General features: G+C 39.9%; 1 protein-coding gene across 1 annotated transcript in view; it reads right to left on the bottom strand.

Moving 5' to 3' along the window:
- The window catches only part of SDK1 (sidekick cell adhesion molecule 1), a 557,065-nt gene that overhangs the window by 147,012 nt on the left and 394,392 nt on the right, over nucleotides 1-15,661 (bottom strand). Inside the window, 1 exon segment of the mRNA XM_033167902.1 lies at nucleotides 3,347-3,462. Within this exon segment, the coding sequence (XP_033023793.1) occupies nucleotides 3,347-3,462 (116 nt within the window).

Below are 15,661 nucleotides of genomic sequence, written 5' to 3'. Positions count from 1 at the left end.
CATCTTCAGTCTCCAGTGAGTAGCTGGAAGTGGAGAAACATTAAGAAGGCCCTTGTTTCCCTTCCACTATTAAATAAACAAAAACTCTGGACCCCCCCTTCTTTTCTCTGCCACCTTAAGCGAAGAAAATGCAAGAATCTTCCCCAGGATTGGGGGAATTCAAACCTACTCTGAAAAGGAGGAGGAGGAGGAGGAGGAGGAGGAGGAGGGAATGACTTCTGGTTGAGGGCAGCATCATAAGAATTTTGCCCAGAAATCATGGGCTCAAAAATCCTCCAACTCATGGTTAAGCCCAGTGTAGACAAGCCCCGTGGTTACAGATTTAGCTGGCAAAATAGGATTGCTTAGCACTGACATTGTGTTTTGAAGTATTCAGAGCATTTCACATTCATACTCCCTGTAAACCATTTGTTCAACTGACACTTTCCCAGGTAAGTGTGTTGCAGGCTTCATATGCTAACAACATCTCCCCGAGTCTGCCTTGTGATGGCAGGGAGAAAAACGTAAACCCACACAAAGCTGTTATGCATTGCAAGCATTGTGTATCTGCTTGTGGAAGAGCATGGATGCCATGCTCAGCTGCACCTAACCAGCAAGCTGATGAAAATCACAGACGTGCCCAAGCTCCAGGCAACCAGAACTTAGCAGCACAAGAGAAAGCAAGTTGTTCCTCCTCCTGCTCCTCTTCCCCCCAGCCCTGTGCATGGATCTGTCACATCATGTTCAGAAGACTCACTGAGATTCAAGTGAGTGTCAAATGAAAATAAACCATTACATAATGACAAACGCAGAGCCTCGCTTCTCCTTTTTGAATCCTAGCTATGAAAGAAAATGGAAATGTCCAAATGTTAGTGACTGTGTTTTTACTCTTCCTCATTTCCAAAGAATTTAGCACCGCACAATTCCATTAATCGAAGCCAAGTGCATTTGCCACATAAAAGATGCAATGGGTGGAACCAGCTTGGCAAGCAGACACTCAAAAAATTGACTACTGGTAATGTAAAATCATTACACAAATTATGCAGTACAAGTAAATGTGATGGAAATGTCCTCCCCAAACTATCCATTACAGTTAAAGAAGCTATAAGAGAAATATGAACTGTGCAGCTGTTTACGTCTCAAGGAACTAAAGAAAAGGAAAGGAAAGAGAAAGTTGACAGTTGAAAGCACAGAGATCACTTCTTCTTGACAAGTGCGAATTAGCCTGTGAATCACTTCATATGTTTTTTCCCCCAAAGGAAACTGCAGTTTAAAAGCAAATTGGGTATAAAAACAAGTTTGGATAACAGTCAGATGAAAATGCTGGATTCACAAGTTTAGGAATAAATAAATAAATAAATAAATAAATAATAAATAAATAAATAATAAATAAATAAAAACTCACAATGGAAATAACACACTGGTCTCAATTCTCAGGACTTTTACTCAGGTGCACATCCCTTGACATCTAGAGGATAAATGTTGCAGCTATGGATTTGGATACTATAGTAGTGAGTATCTAGATTTCCCAGGTCCCTTACACACACCTGAAACAATTCTGAATGGTGGAAGCACAACTTTAATAGTCAGCCATATTCATTTTCATTTTATGGATGGAGAACCAATCCTGGAGGCTCATGGCCCAACCCAGATGCTTCAGTCATTCCTCCTCGATCTCTACCAGCCATCTAAAATAGTACATGATGAAACATTCCATGCATGTGGCACAATCTTTCCCTTCTGGGAAGAGGGAGGAATATTGTGCAAATTGGGGTGGCTATTTGTATAGGCTTCGTGGAGTGCACTTAGAGGAATATGTGGTGAGTGGGGTGGGTGAGATCTGCACCATTTCTCCACCACTGCAGAAATGTTTGGATCATGGTGAGGACTTGCCAAGATGGTCACTTATTTATTTGTTACAAATTATTTTCATCCCACCTTTCAATCCTGAGACTCCACCAAGGCAGAGTAGAATAAAACAAAAACAAATGTTAAAATACCTCTAATAAACCATCCATTCAACAGGGGCAGCCAGTGCCAAATGACTGCTGGCATAAAAAGGAATGAAGCTTTTTACAGCTTGCCTAAAAGCTATTAGTGAAGAGTCTTGATGGGCATGGGAGAGTCCTATACACCACACTTTTGAAGGGCATGGACTCTGTTGTAGGTCTGATTTTGCAGACAGGGTCATAGAAACATAGAATTGTATAGTGAAAGGTAATGATTATTTCCGTCTCCTACATTTTTTTATCCATATGCTCTCAGTCTGCCTTCCACGTTCCATGTCATGGATCTCCCCACAAGTGTACATATAATGCTACTTCTCCTTCCTGCTTGGTCTATTCCTTTTGAATAGGTTATATCCCTTAATTTTTTCATTCTAGCCATGAATCTCAACCCACTAGGTTTCAGTAATGCCTATTAGTTCATATTTGTCATCCTGCTCAAATTCATCTTGTTTCCCACACTTTGTGCATTAGTAAAAAGACAACTGAAACCATGAGTTATTTCCTCCAGCTGCTTCCTTCTTGTAGTTTCCTGCCCTTTATCAGGATTCTGAAGCACCACCTCAGTTTCCCTTGCATCAATGAAGCTATTCTATAAAGCACCAGGTGTTCCCCTGTCAACTTCTGATCAGTTTCGTGAGACCCTTAGCACACACATTCTTGCCGACTGTTGTGAGGTGCAACTCATCTCTTGCCAGAAGTCCTTCCCTGAGGAAGCAGAGACCATGGTTTAGGAAGCCTTACCTTTTTCTAATGACACCACCAACACCAGTGGTTTACTTCCAGTATTTAATTCTCTTTTCCTGGGCCATGACCTTCAACATGAAGGAGTAATGAAAAAAAATGTCTGTGCCCCAAAGCCCTTCAGCTTCTTATCTAGAGTCTCATGGTCTTTGGGGGTAGATGCAGTCTTTCAGATCCTTAATTGTCTAACACAGGGGTGCCCAAACTTTTTTCAGAGGGCCGGATTTGATGAAGTGAACATGCGTGAGGGCCGACCAAAGTTGTTGAGCTTTTTTTAGGATTTAACCCCAGGAGGACATATACTGCCATGGGGGCCAAATTAAATCAACCGGCGGGCTGGATTAGGCCCCCAAAATGGAATTGGACATTCCTGGTCTAATGAGTACTTGAATCCAGGCCTGTCAGATTGATCCACCATTACATTCACTGGATCACAAGTGGTTATTATCTTTAGAGTAAATAAACAGATAATTTTAAATTCATTCAATTTAAATCTATAATTTTATATAAAAACAAACTGTTTTGTGGTTTTGAATGAAGGGCTGAATATAAATTTAATTTAATAATAAATAATAATAATAATAATAATAATAATAATAATAATAATAATTCCAAACCTTGTATCCCTGGTTGATCCCATTGATGAATTGCTGCGGAGGAGGGTTCCAGAAGAATTGGATGGTGGTAGAGTTCACTGCTTCTGCTTGGATGTTCTGTGGAGGTGCTGTAGGCACTGGAACACCAGTCAGGAAAACGACAAAGTAAAATTGATTGCAGGCAGGGAGAAGAAATGGAAGAAAGGAGAAGTGAAAAAGAAGAAACCTTTAGCCGCCACTCATGATTCAAAGCAAATAACAGTGGTTTGAAGAGAGACCTGTGATTTATGTTTCCGATAGTCAGTGGTGACTTTAAAAGAAAGTTAATTGGGTTATTTCTCATTTTCTGTTTGGAGATTCCTTCAACAGGCAGGGGAAGAGATGAAATGGTTCTTGGGGATTATTATTCTACAGATGAGGTTTTTCCCAAACACCTAAGATAGAAGCACAGATGGTGATGGGTGAATACATCTCTCTCAATTATCCATGGCTGTAATGGGAATCTGCAGTTTCAAGAAGAAACTCTCCCAGGCTGCAACAGCAATCCTACAACCTCTTTCAGGAAACCAGCAAATTTCTTGTATGTTCATACTTGAATTGTGTTTTCCTTTATTTGCTTGTTAATAATGGGATATTATATATACGTATATGTATATATTGGCCCTGGAACAACATTTGCTCTCTTATATTAGGGAACTAACTGTCCAGCCCTATGCAAGATTACTTGGAAACACCTCATTAGGTTTAATGAGGCTTACCCACATGTAAGCATGTTTGAATATGATTGCAGCTTAAATTACACAGTTTCAAACAACTAATGCATTACATCAGTGTTGTTATGTACACTGGACAGTTGGAATGATATTTCCTATAGGATTTTATTTATAAACTAAGAAGTAACTTAACAAAAGTGAAAAACAGTAAGTTTTAAAATAATCAAAACAAATAAAAAATAAAAATAAATCCTTCCAATAGCACCTTAGAGACCAACTAAGTTTGTTCTTGGTATGAGCTTTCATGTGCATGCACACTTCTTCAGATAATTGTTAGAACTCCCAAATTAAGCATCACCTATTCATAATGATTCTGGGTGCAATATACTGTAACAACTATAGCTGCAAATGACTGGTGGCTGACCAAAGTAGTCCTTGGCAGGTTGTGCCCCAAAATGATGATAATGCCCTAATTTGATCCATTTACTTGGATTGTTAACTCTTCTAATTACAGAGAGTTGAGAACAACTATTCAGTACTACACTCATAAAAATGTGAGAAGTTTATATTGAACTTGTACGTCAATTTTCTATTTGTATATGTATATTTGCTGTAACCTGCTTGAATAAGAAAAACTGTGGACAATATGGATGCCATAACTGGTAAAAAGATTCTTGGCTAGATAGCATCAGTCCTCATTGGTCATCTGCACTGTGTTAAATTGAGGATAAGTTATGTGTGTACAAGACTACAGTAACAGAAGTCATCCATCACTTTAATTCCACAACCTGAAACTGATTCCTGAAGTCACTGCGTGTATGATTAATCACAAGACTTTCTGGAATCGCAAGACATTTTGTGCTACTCACATATCCGGTGGGGTATATCTTGCTCAGGATGCCTTTAGAGAAGGGTTCAGATATTTCCCCCAGTGATCTATTGACATAATAATGTTCTGATGGTGCATGGTAATGTTTTACATATGGCATCCTTCCTAAAACGCACTCCCAACATTCCTTGACATCATCAAAGAATTGTGAAAATTACACCATGCCCTAGGGCTCATTCCCCCTCTACTGGACAATACAGAGGTTTTGGGAACACCAAGGGAGAAAGGTTATGAAATACCACCCCAACAGAGACTCCCACAAAGGAGGAAGAGAAGCTCTAGGGAATAGCATGCCTCCTGTCCTCTGCACTTGAGGAGAGGATTGGTTTGTCCCCATCCTTTGAAGCCAAGAACTTGTTCCCAGAACCATCTGAAAATGCCCCTACGCTTTCTTTTTCTTTTTAATTTTTGTGTTATAAACTTTATTCTTTTAAAAAACACTCATACATAAAACAAATATCACAACATACAACAAAACATACTATAGATACAACAAAGCACCACTTAGACGAAGAAAAGAAAAAGAAGAAAAGAAAAAAGGGAAGAATAAGGATAGAGAAAGAAAAAAAAATGATAAAAGGAAGGATATAATTATTTACATTCTTACCAAACATAATGATCCGATACAAACATCAAAACAAAAAATTATAACATAATTTCCACAAATTAAAACATTTCGATGTTAAATAAAAAGACTTCCAACTAAACTCGCTGTTTCTGCTGTTCATTGTCTATATTTATCGCACAGTTGTAAATTTTTCTTTTTGTTCTTTTTTGTCTCTTTATTACCTCTTACTTGATTTATCATCTGGTTCAGTCTATTTCTGCTATAAAGGAGCTCCTAATACCATTATTCTCCAGGTATTCCTCAATAGCTTCCATTCAATATGGACTTTTTGTTTAGTCTGCTCTTTCTTACCCTTCCAGTATTTATCGCTAGCTCAAAGTACTCTAACATCAAGTTTTGCCCATCCGACATATTTGTAAAGTCTTATTCTTACATTCCTGGCTACTAATATTCTGGCCGCTGTTATTCCATATAGTATTAGTGTTCTTTTTGGTTTTTTTTATCTCATCTGGCACTATACTTAGTAAAATAATTCCGGTTTTTTCTTAAACGTACATTTCAGTAATTTTTTTCAATTCTTCATAAACATTATTCCAAAATATACTAGCCTCTTGGCAATTCCACCCACATGTGCATATATGATCCACATTCTTTATCGCACCTCCAGCATAAATGTGATCTATTTTTATACATTTTGGCTAGTTTATCCGGTGTATAGTGCCATCTATACATCATCTTAGGGTATTTTCCCTCAAAGAATAACAGGCCGTGAATTTTATATCTACTTGCCAAAGCCTTTCCCATTGATCCATCAATATGTTGTTGGCCTAAGTCTTGGGCCCATTTAACCATTCCCGATTTCACCTGTTCTTCTTTAAGGTCCCACTCTAATAATAGCTTATACATACGTGAGATGTATTTGCCTTATTTTGTATTAATTATTTTTCAAATTTTGAGTTCTCTTTTGCAATGCCCAATTTTCTATCCATTATAAATCTTTGATGGATCTGGAATATTGTAGCCAGTCATTCAGATATTCCTTTACCTCTTCATATTTTTTTAGAGACCATTCCTCTTGTTGTTTTTCTAGTAATGTTTGATATGTGGCCCCACCTCCCTCCATATTTGTTTTTTAACTGTAATAATTTCCACCGGTGAGGTCCACAGGGGTATTTTTGGTTCTAAAATTCCTTATATTTTGACCAAATGTTATATAAGGATTTTCTTATAAGATGGTTTTAAAACCCCTTGTGGACCTTAACCTTATCATATAACAAATAGGAGTGCCAGCTGAATCGATTCTCTGCTCCCTCCAAGTCCAAGATCTCTGGGTTCTCCAATGTACTCCACTCTTTTATCCATAATAGCCCTGCTGCTGCCATGGTACAATTCTAGGTTGGGCAATGCAAAACCTCCCCTCTCTTTACAATCAGTCAATAGTTGATACTTTATACGGGGTTTTTTCCCGTTCCAAATAATTTCGTCATTCTTTTTTCCAGTCCTTAAAGCATTTCATGCCCCCTAGAATTGGAATGGATTGAAATAGGAATATCATTTTTCGGCAATATATTCATTTTGACAACGGAAACTCTTCCCCATAATGATAAATGCAACCTGTTCCATATTTCCATATTTTTCTTAATGTCTTTCCAGGTTTTTACGTAATATCTTCGTATAAATTAATGCTTTTAGGGGTTAAACCAAATCCCCAAATATTTTACTTTATTTTTAATCTCCAATCCTGTTATTTGTTGTAATTCCCTTTTCTCTTTTAACTCTAAATTTTGGTTAATAATGATGTTTTTTGATAATTTATTTTTAATCCTGCTAATTCTCCGTATTCTTTAATGGTCTCCAGAGCTGCTGGTATACTCTCTAACGGGTCTTGGGTTGTTATTATAATATCATTCACATCATGTCCAGGATCAGAAGGTGGCTTCTCTCCCATGCTGGATCATATCCACGTGGGAATGGATGTGACCCAGTCTGAGGAGGACATTCACCTCGCTACAGGGTCACATAAGATTTGGCAGGACTGCAAGCTCATATCTTGTCCATTTGCTTTGTATTCAGTACACCTTTGGTTTGTATCTAAACTACAGTGAACTGTCCGTGGTCCTGAACAAGCTACAGCCTACCATTGCCTCTTCCTACGCTTTGCCGTAATGGTTCTGGAGGTGTGTGTATGTTACTTTTTCAGAAAAAGAAAGTAAATAGAGAGAGTATAAAGAGGAGCAAAAGAAAAAGGTGAAGCTAACAGACTACTGTGTGTTTCCAGAGAAGATACCTTGGTGGAAGCAGTAAGTTTAAAAAAAACTTGTATTTCACTTCCTGCTAAAAAGTCCCAAAGCAGTTTGTAAGCACGTAAAAAAAAATACAACAATAAAATTACCAAAAAACAAACAAACCATATTTAAAACAGCTCTAACAATATTGGGAAGTTTTCCTGTGCCTATTGAGTTGAGTAGGGCCTGAGCAAGAGCACAAACATTTCATTTCAAATGGGGTTTACACATGAGAACTTTCTTGTGATTCAGGATCTGTTTTCTGTTGTACAACAATTTATGGTCCCCAACATCTGTCACATGATGTTTTCCATTGTCACCATCTCTTTATGGTAGGGTCACTTCTATTGCATTGAGTGGGTTTGTAAAGTGATAAATATGCCAGTTGCTGGACAAGGGGGAGACTGTTATGGAAGGGACTGTAAGCAGTTTTTACCTCCTTGGGGAGTCCTGCCTCACACTTTGAAAAAAGCAATGACTTCCTGGCGGATGCTAGACTGAAGGTTCTGAAAGCGTTTCCCACAGAGCTTGCCTACAGAAGTCATTCTTAAGCATTTTCCTGCTGCCTGCACACTGCACACATCTGAGCATCACCTTTTTCTTTGAGAATTCTGAAGCACTTTGAGGAAGAGGATGAGCTACCTTTAGGGACCAACTATGGTAAAGGAACTCAGAATTTCATGAAAGAATGCAACATGCAAACAAAGTTTGTGTTCATTACCCTTACTTTTGGACCCTTAAAAAGTGCCCAAGCAAAGATACCAAAGTATTTACTGACAACATCTACAGGAATGTGGCAAACTCAGTGCTGTTTTCCTTTATTTCAAAACGGAAATGTTCTGGTTTGTGAGAAGGTGATGTTTTGAACTCAGAAGAAGAAGCACTGCAGCTTAAAGGATGCCTGTCATGAGAAGGGGGGGAGGGGAGGGGGAGATAAAACCATGTGTGGAAAAATGGCAGCTCAAGAAATAATAATTTATGCCATAATTATTTCTTTCAGAGAAAAATCAACTTCTGAATCTCAATGAATGCATTTCATACATGGATAAAACAAGACTGACTAATGTGCGTAAGCATCTTTTGTGTACAGGAGTATAAATATCCATATTAATGGATTTATCAGCAAAAGTGCCATTTGAACTCCATGGAAAGTTGCAGTGTTACATTTTAAATGAAGGATGGCAATCCTGCATTTTCTGTGGACTTCTCAGAGTGGAGCGTGTGCCAGTCCTTCCCTTTTGCGCTGCTCACAAATGCAGTCCTTCCCATCACAACTGCAGGTTTGGCAAACCGAACCAAAACAAATCTGAACTTGTTTCCCCAAGTGTGTGCAGCTTCTTGTGATCGGTTTGAGGAATCCCCACAAATTGCATAGCAGAGCTGGTGTGACAGAACCAACCTTTTACATTCCTCCTGATAAAGTTCACTTAGCTGGAAATGCATTAGAACTCAGCTGGTCAACCTACAAGTTATTATGTAGCATTCTAAAACTGTTCTTAGCAGAAAAGGTCAGGAAAGGCAGTTGTGAATAAGAGGCATTCAGTGGCCTCTGGCAGAAAGGTAAGGGGAAAACGGGAAGGGATTTAGGCCAAACATATTACTGCTGTGACTAGCTACTTGTGAACATGAAGAAAGGCAGAAGAGCAATTTTAAAGATGAGCACTCAGCATAGGCTTGAAAGGTCTCCAAAGAATGTTTTGACACCTTAATCTGTCAGTTCCCACCTCTAAATATGGCAGCCTCTTCAGATTTCAGGTTTGTCACTTTCCAAGGTTTCCATTTTTTCTCTTTAAGGACTAGCTTAGAATATACCACTGTGGTACATACTCCACAGTTCTAAGCACATATATTTCATGGATTCCCCAGATTTTCAACAGAAACTCATCTGCAAATTTGTAAGCTTAGCAATGCACCCACAGTTATAACTGAAGTGTGCTTTCTGGTGCATCTGTTTATGGGAGCAGCAGATTACTGCATGCCTCTCCCCTAAAGCATGTAGGTTCTGCATTTAAAAAAAATGAATGAGAGCACTTTCTATTTGAAAGGTAGTCTTTGGGCATTTCTACACTTTTCTTTACTACAAATGCAAACGAATTTTAACCCACATGGTTCACCACTCCTATGCAATTTAGGAACTGGAATTATTTTGAGAAGCGCTGGGGATCTCTGCAGTGAAAGTTTCACAGCACCCTCAGGAGAACAACGAATTCCCAGCAGTCCTCCAGGGAATCCCAACTGAAAAGGTGGTCTAAGTTCGGAAGGCTTAGAAATATTATATAAGGGGATACACACACACACACACACACACACACACACACACACAGTATATGCATTCACTTCTCAACAAGCCATTTAGCAACCAGGATTAGGTGGATCTAGACTGTTTTACTCCAAGCAGCCCCCACCAGGATGCTCTGAAAATCCACCATTCTACTGGAGACCAAGCCAGAGAGAAACAGGAAGATATGGTCATTTGAACCAACACTGATTGCTTCCTTAGACCAGCACTCTGGAGCTGTAGCAGGCAATCCTCAGAGCACTTTCTCTTAGGATAAATGGACATTCATGTAAACTGTCCAGGTCATATTGATCTGCAAGCCACATAGCAATTCTCATCTGTTCAATTTCTGGACTTTTCCCTTCTTACCAGGAACAGCTTTCTAAATAATAGTTTGCATCAGGGGTGGGGAATCTGAAAGGTGGATCTTGAGATGTTGTTGCACACCCATTCCCATCAGTATGGCCAAAGATCAGGCACAACGGAAGTTGGGGTCCAGCAACATCTGGAGGGCCACAGGTTCCCCACCCCCTGATTTACATGACCATTGTTGATGCCATAATGCCAGCATCTCAGTGTACTTGAGTATGCTCAATATCTCACTGAGTATGTCCCATTTCTTATCAGGTTTTCCCAGACAGGGAAATCCTCCAGGAAAGAACCCTCCAAGACTGATATGAATACCCTGATCTACCTTCTTATCACATAAACTAGACTTCATGCAATGAAACATGTTTAATAATAGATGAAGATCTAAATTTGCTTTTGCATCAAGAAGAGGTTTCTAAATTTCAGAAATATATAGTGAAGAAAAAGTTGTACAAAAAAAGAAAAAGAAAACCATTGGGCCCTCCTAGGTAAATTTGAAATGTCCCACTGAATAAACTTTTCACACAAGTGTGTCTGAGATCCTAATTTTGCATATGGAAATACCAGTAAAACAGCATGTGGGCCACAGTCTTCTTTGTGCCAAAAACAAATAAACACAAGTCTGAGGGGACATCAGAGGAGGAAAGAGCAGTTGTAATGAATGATAGCAAACATATGTAAGGTCAAAGAGCTGTGCTGAACACCACTCTGAAAAGGCTTTTCAGGTTCAGGGAGTCATCTCCTCTGAACTCAGGACTGCTCTGCTTTAATGCTGTGCCAGCAAGTCTCTCAAGAGAACCTAAGTGATATTATTGTGTTGGCACTAAACAACTGCTCTGTTCAGTACAGCAGTAGTTGTCGTTTTTCTGGCAGGTTCCTGTCTTCTTGAACTCTTCATGGCTTGGCGATTCCTTTAGAATGGTAGACTCCTAAATTTCTACAGTCCTTCTCAGGGACCAGGGACCAGATTCTCCGTTGCCAGTCAGAGTATACAACACGGGGCTATATAGCCTAATAGGGTGACCTAGTGAATAACAACAACAACAACAACAACAACAATAATAATAATAATTATTTGTACCCTGCCCATCTGGCTGAGTTTCCCAGCTACTCAGTGCAAAGTGGTTTCCTGTGTGTTCAAGTCTTGAGTGCTTGGCAGCACATTTGTGGGGGTTTCTACTTGCCAGCATGGATTGTCTCAAGGGCTTACACAAGTCAATTGAGATGGATGATAAAGATTGTGAAAGGAATTTGGTGTGCTGGTCTTCTCCTTGCACTTTCTTATAACTGAACTCCTTGATGAACTCCTAGATGCCAAGGGTCTACCTGGAGGAATTTACAGCGCACATTCTTATCTCGCAGGATCTCCTGGGAAATTTAATGCTCCCTCATGATATTCTGATCTTGTTGGATTGTAGGAAACTGCTTTTATCAGAATTATGAAAAATAAAGTGTACAGCCACCCTGACAACTTCTTAAAGAAACACAAATGAGCATCAGCTTCAGCTTCCCAGCTGTCTGCTGTGAAGATGAACTGAAAACAGAATGGCCCTTGTAAGAGGCAGGGACCTGGATGGCTTCAATATGGCATTTGATAAACTTAAGGGGTGTGATTCAATTAAGCTTATACTCAGAGTAGAAATATTGAAATTAACAGGCATTTTCATTAACTTCAATAGGTCTACTATTACCAAAACTTAGCTGAATACCACCTATGGAGGATAAGTCTATCCATGGCTAATAGTCATGATGGCTACATGCAACACAACCATTTGGAGGTAGGGAACAGCAACTGAAGAGGGCTACTGACTTCACGTTCTGCTTCTGGACTTCCTAGAGGCATCTGGCTGGCCTCTATAGGAAACAGGATGCTGGACTGAAGGGGGGTCCCAGTTTGGTCTCACCCTGAAGGGATCTCCTTATCAGACGGACACCATTATAGCAGCCAGGGAGAAGGAGAGCATTTATTTGATGGGCCTTGAGTCCTCCTACCTTGGCCATTCATCTACTCAGCTTCTAACACAAATATTAGCAGGCACAGAGAAGAAAGCCAGAAAGGTGGAAAGGCCAACAGCTTCTATTTCTCCACCTTTTTATAGTACAATGTGGCTTCTTTCTCTCTTGCCCCTGCCTGCCAAATTTTGTTGTTGTTTTTTAATTCTCACCCTAGATTTAGGAGCTGTTTATTTTATTTGGGAGTGAGAAATGGTCACAAGCAGCAATTGCCTGGACATTCTCCAACTGCAGAGCAATAAAGGGAAACCCATCATTTTGCTCTGAGTCTCTGACATTAATAATCTCTCAAATGAGACTGAGACCAAGCCGCTTGCTCCTCTTTTGGCCCCTTTCCACACCAAACAGAGAAGACTTCAAAGGCAAAGCCTAATCAAACACAGTTCAATAAAGGCCACATTATCACATGGCAATGCCCATGTCTGAGTAATCTGTCTACATTATGAAGCACTAACATTAAAATAGACTACAAATGTCCAGCTTTTAATCTACACCCAACCACAATCCATCAAATAGTCAAAGATCCTTGCCCAAGAATGGCACGGGGCCTTTTACGCTCTCTTGCATTCTAAATACCATTCTCTGTCACTCCCCTAATGCAGAATGGAAAGCTTTCAACTTGTAACACAGGATTTATATATTTAGAAATGACTACAGACAGCTGGTCAATAAATGATGATACTAACATCACACAGTATCAAGCAAGCTACGTTAGTGCCAATTGCCAGATTTAAGGAAAGGGACTGGAGGCCTAAAATTAACAAATGCGCCAAGGAAAATGGCTGAGGTACTGGGTCAACCTGAAATGGCAAAAGAAAGGGAATGTCAAACCTTAACAGTAACAAAAAGAATGTGATTAAAATGAATGCAAGAAATGAACATCATGGTAGGTACAAACTCATACACTATTTAGCTCTTGCTGGCAGTGAAGAATACAAGAGAAGTGCCTTGATTTTAGCAGGTTAGTCTTTATAGGCAAGCAAAAGAAAGAAGACTGCATCAATAGCTGGCAAACCCAATTAGGTACACTAATAATTTAATGACTATTTGAATCGGGGGAAATTGTCCAGTGGTTAAATAGAAACAGCATGAATGAAATGCTAGGAGATGCAACCCTATGTCTGTTTAAATATTGAAACATCTCTCCAGACAAAGCTATTTGAAAATCAGCTGGGGATTTGTTAAATTATTATTGCCCCTAATTGGCTTTGCCTGTTGCACTTAATCTTCCTTACGGATAGTTTTGGGGCTTTTTCAAAATGTCTGGAGAGGTTTGATTTTTAAGGAATTTTAATTGTATTTCCATTCCTAGTTTATAACTTTAAAAGTTATTTCTGGTTTAGTTGTGGGTTTTTTCATATTTCTCCTTCTGTAGTATTTTAACATGTAACACACACAGGGCACAAGGAGAAGGGGACGACAGAGGATGAGATGGTTGGACAGTGTTCTCGAAGCGACTGGCATGAGTTTGGCCAAACTGCGAGAGGCAGTGGAGGATAGGCGTGCCTGGCGTGCTCTGGTCCATGGGGTCACGAAGAGTCGGACACGACTGAACGACTGAACAACAACAACACACACACACACCCCACACAGCTATTTCTTGTAGTCCAAAGATCCTATAGGTTGGACAACTGTACATGAGGCTGCCTTTGAAGATGGCTTGGAAACTGTGGTTTGTTCAACACACAGCCACTGGGCTGCTAACTGAGATCAGCCACTGGGATATCATGCACAAACAACTTTGCTGGCTCCCGATCCTTTTTCAAGCTCAATTCACAGTGCTGCTGTTTACATGTAAAGCCCTACAAGCTTTAGGGTCTGCGGGCTATTCACATCTTGGACTGCCTCTCTTCAGACGACCCTGCCTATTACTGATGTTATCATAGGAGGTGGTAGACCTTGGTGAGCACCCACCAAAAGTTGTTTTAGGGGGAGCACTCACCACAATTGCACAAACCCAATCCGACACCTCTTAGGCTGAAAAGAAGCCCTACTGGTGCCTAGTTCAACGCCAGTTTCCATTTTGCCATGCTGTCCACATGCTTAAAGCTGTTGTGGAGTGGTATTTTACATACTGCTTTCATTCTGCTGTTTCTGTTCTTTCTGACTTTTTGCTTAATGCTGCTCTGTGTTTTTAGTTTTTAAATGTTTGGCTGCCCAGAAACATGAATGTGCAAAAAGTGTGAGATATAAACTACTAACCAACTAAATACATTAATATTATTTAAAATAGAGACAGTACAAAAAATAAACTCATGGAAGTAGTACAATAGTACTACAATAATTAATTCAACACATGTTCTGCATAGGACTAGATCTTGACACAGTGTTCTGTGCTTTTGTGTTGTGTGGGGACCCTTAAGAAGAGCCCTGCTGGGACAGACCAAGAATCCATTTGGCCCAGTATCCTGCCTCCAACAGGGGCCAGCCAGATGCCTCCCAGGTGCCCAGAAGCAGAGTCTGAAGACTCAGTATTGCTGTGTCAGCAGCTGCTGTCATTGATGGTTATCCTATATCGCTGAACTCCCTACTCTGCTGTAGCACATTAGAACCAGAGACTTTGAGGGGCGGGGGTTAGAGCAGGCACATACCCCAGCCACAACCCAACAGCAGCACATGGATCTGTATTTACAGTACATATCCTCCATGTATCTTAGCATCAGAAGCTTCTCTTGTTTCTTTCGAGCCGATTTCGCTCATAAAAAATAATAATGTCTGGGCAAGTCAGTTGTTCCTTTTATTGACCCATTAAGTTGCTGTTGCATTTCAATGTACCTCACACCTCTAACCAAACACAGAAACAAAAATATTCTCACAAGGCAAACTGTATTTAATCATGTAATAATATTGCTCTACTATTCCCAGTCAGCAAAACCGTAACATGCACTTTACTGATTATGAAGTAACTGATGTACTGTGTCTCCAATGGGAAGTTTTAATAGCTCTCTTGCTTTTTACAGCCCACTAAAGCAAAGACCGTGACACTCTCGCTACGGCTCAAGATTCAACATTGGCCTGCAATTTGGGGGCATCGGTGGAAGCAGCAATGACTTCGTTTTCAGTCACAAGAGGCTTTTAGCAATGATTAGGAAGCTTAAAAGGGGTCTTGAGGTGAGGAGGACAGAAGGGCTCAGAAGGCTGGAGCCACACAGCTAAATTTTTTGGCAACCATTAAATCTGCAAGGAGGAAGTATTCCAATCACTGTCGGGAGCCAGTGGGG

Source organism: Lacerta agilis, chromosome 13 (assembly GCF_009819535.1).
Source record: "Lacerta agilis isolate rLacAgi1 chromosome 13, rLacAgi1.pri, whole genome shotgun sequence".
Classification (NCBI taxonomy): Eukaryota; Metazoa; Chordata; class Lepidosauria; order Squamata; family Lacertidae; genus Lacerta; species Lacerta agilis.
The sequence above is the reverse complement of the archived record's forward strand: the minus strand, read 5'-3'. Positions and strand labels throughout refer to the sequence as shown.